The sequence below is a fragment of the Henckelia pumila genome, chromosome 2 (assembly GCF_033568475.1).
Source record: "Henckelia pumila isolate YLH828 chromosome 2, ASM3356847v2, whole genome shotgun sequence".
Lineage (NCBI taxonomy): Eukaryota > Viridiplantae > Streptophyta > Magnoliopsida > Lamiales > Gesneriaceae > Henckelia > Henckelia pumila.
In genome coordinates this window covers 45,413,844-45,429,044 of record NC_133121.1, presented here as the reverse complement: position 1 = coordinate 45,429,044, position 15,201 = coordinate 45,413,844, and the positions used below count along the sequence as shown (strand labels likewise).

At 42.7% G+C, this 15,201-nt stretch overlaps 1 protein-coding gene across 1 annotated transcript in view; it reads right to left on the bottom strand.

Annotated features, from left to right (window-relative positions):
- Positions 1-14,512, bottom strand: part of LOC140877574 (uncharacterized) — a 47,090-nt gene extending 32,578 nt beyond the window's left edge. Inside the window, exons 1-4 of the mRNA XM_073281108.1 lie at positions 14,458-14,512; positions 11,881-11,985; positions 11,298-11,451; positions 10,993-11,233 (exon numbers count right to left, since the gene is read on the bottom strand). Coding sequence (XP_073137209.1) covers positions 10,993-11,233; positions 11,298-11,451; positions 11,881-11,985; positions 14,458-14,512 — 555 coding nt within the window. The remainder of the gene's footprint in view (positions 1-10,992; positions 11,234-11,297; positions 11,452-11,880; positions 11,986-14,457) is intronic.
- Between the last annotated feature and the right edge of the window lie 689 nt (positions 14,513-15,201).

Genomic DNA, 15,201 nt, shown 5'->3' with positions numbered 1-15,201 from the left:
GAACGACGTCATCGTCACCATGACGACGAGCGTTTCACTATGCGTCGATTCTTAGCTATGGGTCCTAAGCCCTTAGTTGGAGGTGAGTCTCCGGAGGATGCGGAGAATTGGTTAGACCGCATGGAGACGACTTTTCAGACTTTCCAATGCACCGAGGAGCAGAAGGTGGAGACCCTTGGCTATCTTCTGGATGGGCGTGCGCGCAGGTGGTGGAGGTTTACTTCTACACCTTTTGTTGCGGCGAGAGGAGTGGCCACCTGGGCCGAGTTCCGCACAGCTTTCCAAAAGCGGTATTTTCCTCCTGCACTCCGTCAGTCGAAGGCAGGCGAGCTACTGAGTCTGCGACAGGGAGCCATGTCTATCGATGAGTATCAGCAGAGGTTCTTTGATCTGCTATCCTATTGCCCCGAGATTGCTGATAGCTCAGAGATAAAGTATAATCTGTTCCTTCAGGGCCTTAACCCTGATATCCATGACCGTGTGGCGGTTGGCGACGACATGTCCTACGAGGGTTTGGTGAGCCGTTGTTACCAGGCGGAGGACAGCATTCGGCGAAACAAGTCTTTCTCTCAGTCGAGACCTTCTAGTTCTTTGTGTCCCCGTGCCCAAACTTTCAAGAAGTCTGGAACTTCTTCTTCCTCTGGTTCTAGAGGTGTTGTCCATTTCGGTAAGAAGGACAAGTGTGATCACTGTGGGAAGAACCATCCATACGACAAGTGCCGCAGAGCTTCTGGAGCTTGTTTCCGTTGTGGAGAGACTGGTCATATCCGGAGGGATTGTCCACAGTCTGGGGGAGGCGGTTCTGGTTCTGGTTCAGGATCAGGTTCTCAGGCCACCGTTCAGCAGAAGTCGCAGGGACAGTCTGCTGGGAGTTCTCATTTGAGGCCACGAGCTTCTGGCCAGGTGTTTGCCCTGAGACATGATCAGGCTGTGGAGGAGAATGAGAAAGTCATCGCAGGTACATTTCTGCTTTATGGTATACCTGCTCTTGTACTTATTGACACTGGTGCATCTCATTCCTTCATTTCTGCACGTTTTGTTAAGAGGCATAAGTTACCATGCATTGCACTAGACGTAGTGATGTCTATTTCTACTCCGACGGTCCAATCTGCTTTGGCTAAGAGTCTAGTCTTGGGTTGCCCTTTAGAGTTCGAAGGGAATATTCTGTTGGCGAATCTCATGGTCCTGGCAATGGACGACTTTGATTGCACTCTGGGAATAGATATGTTGACTACCTATCAAGCTTCAGTGGACTGCTATCAGAGATTAGTACGCTTTCATCTGGAAGGGAGTGAGAGTTGGTTTTTCTATGGTGAGGGAGCGCGACCCCCGATGCCTTTGGTATCAGCCTTGAGAGCCTGTCGATCTCTAGAGTCTGGCGGGGAAGGCTACCTTATCTATGCAGTTGATTTGTCCGCTGAGAGTATTGGGATAGAGAGCATTCCTGTTGTGGATGAATTTCCAGATGTGTTTCCTGATGAGATTCCAGGTTTTCCTCCTGCTAGGGAAGTCGAGTTTGGCATAGAGTTGATGCCGGGTACTTCTCCTATTTCTAGAGCACCGTATCGTCTGGCTCCGTCAGAGATGCGTGAGTTGAAGAATCAGCTACAGGATCTTTTGGACAAGGGGTACATTCGTCCTAGTGTATCTCCTTGGGGAGCTCCTGTTCTCTTCGTGAAGAAGAAGGATGGGTCGATGCGGCTGTGCATTGACTATCGGCAGCTGAATCGAGTCACTGTGAAGAACAAGTATCCGTTGCCTCGTATTGATGACTTGTTTGACCAGCTGCAGGGCACGTCAGTTTACTCCAAGATTGACTTGAGATCTGGGTATCATCAGTTGAGAGTCCGTGATCAGGACGTAGCCGAGACTGCATTCCGTACTCGCTATGGGAATTACGAGTTCCTAGTGATGCCATTTGGTTTGACTAATGCGCCGGCTATATTCATGGATCTGATGAACCGTGTCTTCAGGGAGTATTTGGACAAGTTTGTCGTGGTCTTTATTGACGACATCTTGGTGTATTAGCGTAATACGGAAGAGCATGTTTCTCACTTGCGGTTGGTACTGCAGACTCTTCGAGATGAGCAATTGTACGCCAAGCTGAGCAAGTGTGAGTTCTGGATGGATAGAGTGGTATTTCTTGGCCATATCATATCCAGGGAGGGGATTTCGGTTGATCCAAGCAAGATTGAAGCGGTACTTAATTGGTCGCGTCCGACGACAGTTGCTGAGATCCGTAGTTTCCTGGGTCTAGCAGGGTATTATCGTCGCTTCATTCTGAACTTCTCTCAGTTAGCTCGACCGTTGACGCAGCTTACCCGCAAGGGTGTGGATTTCGAGTGGTCCTCCGAGTGCGAGGAGAATTTCCGTGAGCTTCAACGGCGGTTGACTTCTGCGTCGGTGTTGACATTACCATCAGGATCTAGAGGGTATGTAGTTTACACGGATGCTTCTCTTCAGGGGTTAGGCTGTGTCCTGACTCAGAATGGGCATGTGATCGCATACGCTTCTAGACAGCTGAAGCTTCACGAGGACAACTACCCAGTCCATGATTTGGAGTTAGCAGCCATTGTGTTCGCTTTGAAGATCTGGCGCCATTATCTGTATGGCGAGAAATTTGAGATCTTCACCGACCATAAGAGTCTCAAGTATTTGTTCACTCAGGCGGAGTTGAACATGAGGCAGAGACGTTGGATGGACTTGCTTAAGGATTATGATTGCGAGATTAAGTACCATCCGGGAGCTGCTAATCTCACCGCTGATTCTTTGAGTCGCAAGGTGCGACTATCCGCGCTTCAGACTTTTTCGATGTCTAGTGTGATCAGTGACTGTTGTACTTCAGGTTATACCTTCAAGCATAAGAAAGGTATGCAGAGTATCCAGATGTTTGCGATATTATCTGAGCCAGCCTTGTATTCGCGGATCCGAGATGCTCAGATGTCTGGTTCGAAGACCCAGCGTTTAGCTCATCTAGCTAACAAGGGTAGCTCGTCTGGATTTCATTATCAGTCAGATGGCTTTCTGTGTTTGTCTGGTAGGCTTGTGATTCCTCAGGATGAAGAGTTGCGAGAGGAGATTTTGTCTCAGGCGCATCGCACTAAGTTGAGTATTCATCCTTGGAGCAACAAGATGTACAAGGATCTACGTACTCGTTTCTGGTGGAAGGGAATGAAACGCAGTATTTATCAATTTGTTTCGAGATGTCTGGTGTGTCAACAGGTCAAGGCAGAGCACCGACGACCTGGAGGATCGCTTCACAGTCTGCCTATTCCGGAATGGAAATGAGAGTTTATCACTATGAACTTTGTGACCCATTTGCCGGTATCCCCGAAAAACTGTGATGCTATCTGGGTTGTGGTGGACCGACTCACCAAGTCAGCGCATTTCATTGTCTATAGCCGAGAGTACTCTGTGGATCGCATGGCACGGATGTACATTCAGGAGATTGTCCGACTTCATGGAGTGCCTGTGAGCATTGTCAGTGATCGGGACCCCAGATTTACTTCTAGATTCTGGGGGAGTGTTCAGCGTGCGATGGGTACTACTCTCAGTTTGAGTACTGCCTATCATCCGGAGACTAATGGTCAATCAGAGCGCACTATCCGTACCCTAGAGGATATGCTTAGAGCATGCGTCATGGATTTTGGTTTAGCCTGGCAGGATCATTTGCCGTTGATCGAGTTCGCTTACAACAACAGCTATCACACTAGTATTGGGATGGCACTTTTGAGGCGTTGTATGGGCGACGTTGTCGCACTCCACTCTTCTGGGAAGAAGTGGGGGAGAGACAGGCTGAGGGATCGGAGTTTATCCAACAGGCGATAGACATTGTTGATCAAATCAAGAAACGGATTAAGACTGCACAGGATCGTCAGGCCAGCTATGCTAATATCAAGCGTAGGCCCTTGCAGTTCGAGGTCGGGGAGAAAGTGTTTCTGAGAGTGTCACCTTTCCGCAAGATTCTCAGATTTGGCCTTAAGGGCAAGTTATCTCCCAGATTTATCGGTCCGTTTGAGATCTTGGAGAGTATTGGCGATTTGGCTTATCGACTAGCTTTGCCACCACATCTATCCAGTATTCACGACGTGTTCCACGTATCTCTGTTGCGACGGTATGTGGCGGATGAATCTCATATTCTGCAGCGGTCTGAGGTTCAGGTAGACAAGGATTTGACTTATGTTGAGAAACCTCTTCGTATCCTGGATTATAGGGATAAGGTTTTACGGAACAAAGTCATTCCTTTGGTTTTAGTTCAGTGGCAGCGCCGAGGCACTGAGGAAGCTACTTGGGAGCTTGAGGACAGGATGCGTAAAGACCATCCTGAGTTGTTTTGATTTCATTCTTTGAGTTGTATTCAGTTGCAAACTCTGTAAACGTTTGATTTGAATAAAGAATGTTTCTGATTTCTGTATTTGCATTCGGTACTTAAGATCTGATTTCGAGGACGAAATATCTTAAGTGGGGGAGAATGTAGTAGCCCGTAACCAAATTAGTAATTAAGGAATTGATCATAATTACTTGGGTAGAGTTCGGAAGCTCCGAAGGTGAGATCGAAAGCTCCGATCAGGATCGGAAGCTCCGAACAGGATCGGAAGCTCCGATCAATATTACGTCAGGCATGACGTGTGGCTAGATCGGAAGCTCCGATCAGGACCGGAAGCTCCGATCACCCCTATCCGGAGTCAACAAGTGATATTTTGACACGTGGCAGATCTGGATCTTCGGAAGCTCCGATGGCAGGATCGGACGTTCCAATCGGGGTTCGGACGTTCCGATCAAGGATCGGAAGTTCCGATCGATGTCTATAAATAGAAGGCCGAGACTTCACTTTCATTTGCCAATTCCGAGTTCTCCTTTCCTTTCTAGTCCTTTTGGAGCTGTTCTAGTCTTCTTAGGCTTGGTCCGGAGGTCGGCGAGGCGTTCGGTAGTCGTAGCGGAGTTGTGCCCAAGTTCTGGAGGCATCGACATCAAAGGGCTAACGACGGACGAAGGTATAGCTTTTGCTTCCTATAAATATTTAGGAGTATGCAATAGCTTAGTTAAGGCTTTTAGAGCAATTTAATGATAGTAGTATCATTTGGCAGTGTAGAACAGACTATAGGCGTGGACCTAGAGTTGGTAGAGCTTGCACTGTTTTGAGGTACGAAAGTACTGTTCGAGATATCCTGACTGAGTATGCATGTATTATGTGACTGCATAATTTATATGCCATGATATTATGCTGCATTCATTTGCATCTTGCTGTATCTCTTTCGAGATGTCTGTTAGTAGGGTTGTACCCTATCCTGTTAGTGGATGGACTTCCATCGATTTGGGTCCGGCGTATCCACGGTTATCTCGGTATGGGAGCCACCTCCTGAAGCGACGGCACAGCATGCTACATACCAGGGCCCGGTCTGTCTCTGTTATCTGATCCTTGACCTCGAGTCTATAGGGAGTTCACTTTGCATGCATGTATACTCATACTCTCGCACTGAGCGTTTTATGCTCACGTCTCGTACTCTGTGTTTTCTGGACACCCTATTCCTTGGGGCAGGTTTGCGATTGGATGAGGAGGGTGGATCCAGGAGGGGCTAGTCAGTGGTTGGCCAGCTGGAGCTTTGCTTAGGTTTTATTACTGTTGTTTGGGTTTATACAGCTATTCGATTTGGTTGTATATTATTGGATAAATTACAGATTCCTTTTCTTGGTATTGTATATTTGTTTATGGATTCCGCAGTTTTATTCTGATATCTGTTTAATTAAGTTAATTGCATGCATAAGTTCTGTTTAGTAGGTGATCCGGGTAAGGGTCACTGCAGGCAAGATTGCCTATCTTCTCAAGAATTTCGTAAGGACCGATAAATCGTGGAGATAACTTCCCTCTCTTGCCGAATCTGACAGTGCCTCTGAATGGTGAGATCTTCAAGAACACTCTGTCCCCCTGTTCAAAACACAAAGGCATGTGTCTGACATTTGCATATTTGGCTTGTCGATCTTGTGCTGTTTTCATTCTTTTCTGAATCAGTCTTACTTTCTCGGTCATCTCTCGGATCATATCTGGCCCAATATTAGGTGTCTTTGAAATATCATCCCAATAAAGAGGAGATCTGCATTTCTTTCCGTACAATGCTTCAAATGGAGCCATCTCAATACTAGTCTGGTAGCTGTTATTGTACGAGAACTCCACAAGTGGTAATGAATCTTGCCAACTAGTGCCAAAATCTAGCACTACAGCTCTAAGCATATCCTCGAGTGTCTGGATAGTCCGCTCTGACTGTCCGTCAGTCTAAGGATGATATGCAGTACTCAAATGCAATCGAGTACCAAGAGCTTGTTGCAAGCTGTGCCAAAAGTGCGATGTAAATCTAGGGTCTCTATATGAAACGATAGATTTAGGCACACCATGTAATCTTACCACTTCTCTGACATAAATCTCTGCCATTTGATCGTGTCTGTATGTCATTCTGTACGGAATAAAACAGGCTGATTTCGTCAATCTGTCGATAACTACCCAAACATCATCACAACCTCTGGATGAACGCGGTAGCTTCGTTACAAAATCCATAGAAATATGATCCCACTTCCATTCTGGAATAGGTAAGCTATGCAATAAACCACCTGGTTTCTTTCTTTCAGCCTTTACCGGCTGGAAATTCAGACAACGAGATACAAACTCTGTAACATCAGATTTCATCTGTTTCCACCAATACTGAGTTTTCAAATCATTGTACATTTTTCTGCCACCAGGATGAACACTGTATCTGCTACAATGAGCCTCTTTTAATATCTGCTGTTTCAAATCTGAAATATCTGGAACAACAAGTCTGTTATTCACATATAAAACACCATCTACACTAACCTTGTATTCAGACTGATGCCCTGATCTGACCATGTCAACGGACTTCTGAATACTCTGATCATTTCTCTGTGCTTCTTTAATTCTAACCAACAATTCTGGCTCAGCTTGAAGTGCACAAATTCTGATAAACTTCATATCTGTTTTAAATATCAATCCAGAAACACATCAATCTTCTACCAATTTAGTGATACCTATCGTAGATAAGGATAAGGCACATACCTTTCTACTCAAGGCATCTACAGCTGCATTGGACTTTCCCGGATAATATTTAATCTCACAATCAAAATCTTTCAGTAAATCTAGCCATCTTCATTGCCTCATATTCAGCTCAGACTGTGAAAATAGATATTTCAAACTTTTATGGTCAGAATAAATCTCAAATTTCTCACCGTATAGATAATGTCGTCATATCTTCAATGCAAATACGATGGCTGCAAGTTCCATATCATGGATAGGATATCTGGTCTCGTGTGGTTTCAGCTGTCTCGAGGCATAAGCAATGACATGTCCTCGCTGCATAAGCACACAACCTAATCCCCAGTGAAAAGCATCACAATATACAGTAAAATCACCAGTACCTGAAGGAATAGTCAAAACTGGTGCACTCGTCAATCTCTTCTTCAACTCAAGGAAACTGGCTTCACATGCTTCAGTCCAGACATACGGTGCATTTTTCTGAGTCAACTGAGTAATAGGCTTGGCAATACTGGAGAAATCTTTAATAAATCTGTGATAATAACCTGCTAAGCCCATAAAACTCCGTATCTCTGGTACAGATGTCAGTCTAGGCCAATTGATCACAACTTCAACCTTGCTAGGATCAACAGAAATTCCATCTCCGGATATAATATGCCCAAGGAAGACCACTTTCTTCAACCAGAATTCACACTTTGACAGTTTGGCATACAACTTTTCTGTTCTCAAAGTCTTTAAAATAATTCTGAGATGCTCGGCATGATCACACAGATTCTTAGAATAAATCAAAATATCGTCAATAAAAATAATAACAAAGTCATCGAGATATTTCTGAAATACTCTATTCATAAGACCCATAAATACTGCTGGAGCATTCGTCAGACCAAACGGCATAACAATAAACTCAAAATGACCATACCTCGTTCTGAATGCGGTCTTTGATATATCTTCATCCCGAACTCTTAACTGATGATATCCGGACCTTAAATCAATCTTGGAATATGTTGGAAAAACTGGCTCTCAGATCAATCACGATTGATACCCGGTGCAGCGAAAGTTTAAAAATTTTTTGTCATGGAACAATTCCATGGTGTGGGTATCAACCGTTCAACGATTAAATTATAGTGTGTGTGTAAAATTCAAATAACAATTATTAAATTTTACCTTCAATCTCGAAGCGAGATTATTGGACACCACACAGATTTCTCTGCGCTTCTTGTATCTCCCTGGAACTGATGAACAAGCTGTTCTTCAATCAGGTCCACGAATAGAGGTTTAATCCCTCTGATAGATTGCACTAGAAAATCTATCAGAAGTTTTCTACGAAGAGAATAAACGAATTTGATTCGCTATTCCAGACTGCAATTCAAAATCACAGACCGGAATTTCTCACGCAGAGAAGGGAGGGGGCGGCCGAATTATGAGAGGGAGGCTAGGGTTTTTTTTCGAAAAATCCAGTCTCTCAAATTATGACCTGTTGTCACTAATTTCTGTACTGCAATAACTTATTTATAATGCAGGCCACTAACACCTTAGGGCCCATTAGTCATAAGTTGAGGCCCGACAAGCAAAGCCCGCTCGTTCAGAAATTAATATAAAATTCATCGTGACTCCGATTGATAAACCGATTTTACCAATGCGCACAGAAACCATTTCTGCACATTTTAAAGTCAAAATAAATTTTCCTGAATCCGAATTCAGTGGTTTCCTAAAATGTCCATCCCTATGTCATTTTAGGAAATCCTACTCCCTTACTCTTATTTAAGAAGTCCAACTCCTTAGTTCATTAAATTTAACTCTTTAAATTTAACTATCTCAACGGGGATTAAAACTCCATTACACTGTGTGACCCTCAATGGTTCAGGGATACAGCTAGCCGTGGGCTCACAACTCCTTGTGACTCGGAACAACACTTTCCGACTTGCCCAACGAATCATGGTAAAGCGCCTAGCAACATCGCCCCATGATTCCCTAGGTATCACTGATAGTGCCTACAAGAACCAGTAGATTTTGGTTAGCGTACAGTACGGTCCCTTCATCCATATATCCCGATCGAATCAACAACCATTGGTATATCGAGAGTCGCTCAAGATTCGATAACTATGCAATGCATCTTGAAGATCAAATTAGTGACATCGCATGTGCTACTAAGAAACCATTTCTTAAATCACATCAAATACTCTGGCCAGAGATTTGTCACACTAATATCTCCTCAGATCGCATAGGATATCCACACTCGCAAGTATGTGGTGAATCCTTGACAACAATGCATTGACTCCTATATGTGTCGTAACTGTACCCAATCTCGACACCTGATGACCCCCATAGAGTCGGTAAACGAGTCAAAGCACAGCACTAGCATATAGAGTCTCCATGATGTTTCAAGTCGTAAGGACTAATGGTGTACAACAAAAACCGCGGACTTTATCCACTCGATAAGTGATAACCACTTGGAAAGTCCGGATAGGGTAGTTCGATTATTCATCCTATGAATATCCATTTGCATGCTTCGAACATCTCCATGTTCCCTACCAATGAAACGTGGTACTCCGCATCGCAAATGCTAGTCTCAAACTCGAGCGATCCTTATCCTTATTATCGGACGGCTCAATCGACTAGGAACGGTTTTTAGAATATACAGTGACTATAAGATGTATTTCATGATAGACATCTCCATGTTCTACCACATCTTACATACACTATAGTATATTCAAGGTCTTTATCAAAACAACAATAGTATATCACAATATAACAATATGAAGTAATATAAAGTCATTGCCATAAAAGTGTAAATAATATTAAACAAAAGATTGTTTATACAAAGAGTCATCAAAGCCCATAGCCACACAGTTGGCTCACTGGGCACCCACTCTTACAGAATACACTGAGGAACCCTGCAACTGGTCAAACAAATCATCTATTCTAGGCAATGGATATTTATTCTTTACCGTCGCCTTGTTCAATTGCCGGTAGTCAATGCAAATTCTCATTGAACCATCTTTCTTTCGTACAAATAGAACCGGAGCACCCCAGGGTGAAACACTCGGTCTAATGTACCCTTTTGCTAATAGATCTTCAAGTTGTTCTTTTAATTCTTTCAACTCTATTGGTGCCATTCTGTAAGGTGCTTTAGAAATCGGTAACGTACCTGGCATCAATTCAATACTGAAGTCTATCTCCCGAGCTGGAGGTAATCCTGGAATTTCATCTGGAAATACATCAGCAAACTCACTAACCACTGGAAGATCTGCCCATTCTGGGCTAGTTTTCAACATATCTACTGCATAAACAAGGAATCCCTCTGCCCCTTTCTGCAATAAACTAGTCATAGATAGAACTGATATCAAAGGTATTCGAGATCTCGAACCTTTACCGTAAAATTTCCATTCCCCTGCCATTTCTGGTCTGACTCTCACAACCTTCTGAAAACAGTCTACGGTAGCCCTGTACTTGGTTAACATATCGATTCCGATAATGCAATCAAAGTCTGAGAACCCAAGCACAATACAGTCTATCTCTATCACATTATCTTCAAACTGTAGTATACAATTTCTGACAGATTTCACTGATACTATACCGCTCCCCAAAGGTGAAGATATAGATACTACAGCAGATAATGACTCAACAGGAAATGCATGTAATATAGCAAATTGTTCAGATATAAACGTATGGGATGCACCTGTATCTATGAGCACATAAGCAGGATAACCACAGAGAGTACAGTTACCTGCTATAACGTCGTCAGGTGCTGCCTGAGCCTGCTCTTCAGTCAAGGCAAAGACTCGAGCTTGTTGTCTTGGAGGTTGATTCATTGCTTGACTACCTCCTGCTCTATTCTGTTGCTGAGGCTGTGGCTGGAAGGAGTGTACAGTAGATGATTGCCTTTCAGGCTGAGCCACTGATCGTGATGATCCTGCACCTTGAGACCTCACTGAACCACGCTGTGGACACACCTTGGCAAAATGTCCTGGCTGATGGCATATGTTGCAATTCCCAGACACACCTCTGCACTGATCACTAGGATGTCTTCCTCCATATTTGTTGCAATACATTCCTGTATAGCCTGAACCCTGTCCAGCACTGCTCTGTCTTGGCCCACTAGAGCTGGATGAACCACTGCCTGACTTCTTAAACTGCTTCCCTTTTGCTTTCAGATAATCTTTCTTACCACCGCTGCTGCTACCTCCCTCAAATCTAGGAGATGATTGTTGAAACTGAGCTTGGGGGTTGTGGTTGTCGTTGAGACTGTGCAACAAACGATGCTCCTCGCTGTTTAATCAAACCAGCCTCCGCTCCCTTTGCTCTATCAAGTGAATCAGCAAAGTTATTCGGCCTCCCAGAGTTCACAAGGGTAAAGAAATCTGGATTCAGTCCATTGATGAACTGATCAGCTTTGGCCTCCTCACTTCCAGCTACATGTGGAGCAAACTTTAGTAATGTAGAGAACTTGGCAACGTACTCTTCTATATTCAGATTCCCCTGTTTCAGATTTGCAAACTCTGCACCCTTGTCCTTTCTGTACGACACTGGAAAGAAACGTTAATAAAATTCTTTTGTAAATACTTTCCAAGTGATAGGTGTACCTCGATTTTCAAGAGCTCTTTTGGTTGTTATCCACCAACTCTTGGCAACCTCGTGTAGTTGGTGCCCAATCAGTCTGACTCTTCTGTCATCTGCATAATCTAGGGAATCAAACAATATTTCCATATCCTCTAACCAGCCTTCACATTCAACTGAGTTCTCGGTTCCTTTCAAAGTAGGCGGCTTGAAGGATTGAAATCTTTTCAGTAAAGTCTCCATAGGTGTTGCTGTAACATCCATTGGATCATTGGATGTACTACCCTGTTTTGGTCTAGGAGCTTCTGCGGCCTGTGGTACATCTGCCTGTTCTGGCGGAGGAACGACCAATGTCTGTCTAGTAACCGGCGCTTGACGAGGAGGCATATCTGATATTCAAAAGGATTAGCACACAAAAGTATCAATATATCAGACTCACCCATTCTGTTTCAGCCCCCCTCTGATTAGCATTTTCATGCCTTCTCTAAAGATCAAGTTCTGATCCAAAACCGGTTCTAATTCATTCTCAAATAATACATACTTGATAAAGCAATAAGGCATGATTATAAAATCAATACACATAATCATGTGATCAATTTAATCTAAAACATTAAATCATGCAAGAAAAATCAATCAATCAAGAGGACTCGATCTACCCCGCTCGTTTCTCTCTAATCAGTCCAGAACTTACGCTCTGATACCACCTGTTGTGGGGACCTCGGGTTCTAATCTCATCTTATAGGACGATTAATAACAAGAAATATTCAATCAGAATATTAATCTGCTTAAAAATCAAATATATAATACAGGACATTTGGCGACGCAAAACCATACATTTGGCGACGCAAAAACACGTCGCAAAAGATCAACAAATTTTTTTTTTTTTTAGTAGACCTTGACGCGCGGGCGCGCCTCATGTGCCGCGGGCGCGCATAGGGCTCGGTCCAAGGCACTCAAAGTTCCTTGGTTAGGCGCGGCCGCGCCTCTGGGCTGGGCGGGCGCGCCTGGCCCTCTGATTTGCCTTCCAAACAGCTGAAAAATGATGTCTTTGTCCCTGTTTTGATCCTCAAACACTGACAAACATATATAGCATGAATTTAACATCAAAATCTAGATGAAAACATGCAAATCCATGAACTAACCAAGTAACTAAACAAGGAACTTGACATACAACCATAAGATATTACATACTCTTGTTCTTGACAACATACATATCTATATGCTCAAATGTTCTTATTCTTGCCATTCATACAAGTCTTTATATGCAAGTGTTTATAACAAAACATAGACAAGATCTAAATACAAAGGTTGACATCAACTCTACTGCATAAACCCGAGTTCACCATATGCTACTCTTGCTCTCGTTCTTCTTACAACCTTCTTTGTCCTGTGCTCGCCCCATCTATTCCCATGCACACATACAAACATAGAAATAGCCGGATATCTCCGGTGAGAATTGAATCCCAGTATAAAACAACTATATCATGCATATCGTAGAGTTTAAAGAAATACTCATATAAACATCTCAACAAGCATTAAACCAATCTATTGCAATGCATGATTTTAAAAATCTGCTATCAAGTTCTATATCAGTTCTTGGGATCCCGGGGAAGAAGAACACAACAAATCTCCCACCTACTCTCCCTTTCGGGGTGGCGTTGAGCTCTTTTCCCGGACTTTGGCATACTATATCAAGTTTCTAACCATAGGAGTTGATCTATCTCCTAGGTTCCTTTATATATATCCAAACATCCGTATTCTTTTGGCGAATCTGCCATTTCAAATCTCAAAGGGTTGTTGGCTCAAGATGAATGCATCAAAATCTAGAAGCATAAGAGTAAAAGCCAACTAATAACAAGCTAAGTCAAACAAGCAAGTAAATGTGCAAATACAACACATATAAGCACATAGTATGTGGTTTTGAAAAGGGCATTCAAGGAAACCTCTTGAATATTCAAAGCCCTTATTCTAAGGTTGTCTTATACCTTTCAAACTTGGTTTCAAAACTCTTCAAATCTGATATAGCTGCACAACAAGAACACAATCAAAATCTGCTCATACTCTTCTCAATCTTCAAGGCTAACAAGTCACAAACCTTGTTCTTCCGTCGATTGGTTTCGAAGTCGTGATTCTTAACTTGAAGTCCCCTGTTTTCAATCTGAAAATACATCAAATATGTCTAAGAACATCAGCAAGAACTCACATCATACTCAGCTCAAACAATATAGACTCAAACTTAATCATTTTTCAAACCGACGGCATAACGGTACGGAATCGGTAGCCGAAACTGAAATCCAACCAATCTATCATTCATATCTACTTCAAATACATGATATACCAGCCAAAATACATCAATATACCAGCATATCAGCAGCTACCATTTCGAAATACATGCTGAAAAATTCATAAGAAATAGAAACGGCATCCAATCATCGACCCGATTGCGATAATACAACACATAAAATCTCAAGAACACATATTCATACTCAAATTCTGAGTTCCTTATTATCTCAATTTCGAAATATGCTGAATCATAAAGATACTTAAACCAAATCGAAGCTCGTCTTTCAAGGATCGCAGAACTATGCCTGGAATTTAATTCGGATGCACGGATCTTGAAATATTTAACTTGGAAGACAAAATTCCAAGGTAGAAGATGATGTTCTCGATTTTGGGCTGAAGGAATTGATAATTCTGATTCAAAATTGTAACGCCCCGATTTTATCTTAATCGACTTTATTTGAGATAATCGGAGATTCCAGAGTTCAAGAGCCGACTTGATTTTGATCAGGGTCCTTTTTGCAAATTTCGGATTTTTCAGGGACTAAAACGCAAATATGGACTTAATTAGATATTTATACCTTGTTTTGACTCCTCCTTCACTCCACCCTCTTCTCTCCCAACCGATTCCTCCATTGAAGGCGTGAGATAAGCTTTTCAAGCTTTTGGATTTCAGTCCGAGCTCGATCCGTCCGTTAGAAATTATTTCTGAAGGCAGATTAGCGATCATGGCTGAGAGAGCTTCGTTATACCGTAAGTATTTCTCCGATCGGATATGTTTTGTTTTTCGGAGGTGGTTAGAATCGATTTAGATTCTAGTATGTTGTTCCTGGCGGAGTTCTGAACGTTTATTATCTATCAGTTTTGAATTAGAGCGACGTTCGGATTTGTTATGAATTTTTGAAGGGATTTTCGAAAAAGTGAGTTTTGTGATTTGTTGGAATTGGATTGTTTTAGTTGAATGTTGATTGATATGAGTTGCTTAGAGTGATATTATGCTGTTTGCATTTTCGGTTAGTTGAATTTATAGCCGTTATGCCGCCGGTTTGAGATTTTGGAAATTGGAGATTCGTTTGAGTTTTTGGGAGTTGCTCGTTTTGAATGGATTGATATTGGATTGATTTTATCTCCGCAGATTAGTTGAAGATCGTGGAGTTCCGAATTGGCAACTTTCGAATCGTTGAAGAGTTGATCGAGGTTTGGTATCGAGTTGATCCATCCTCGAAAGTTGAATTGAATTATCTTTATCGTTGAACTTGTTTTGGAATAGAATTTTGATTTGGAATTCTTGTATCGATGTTGTTTCCAGGTTTGGAGCATCGACG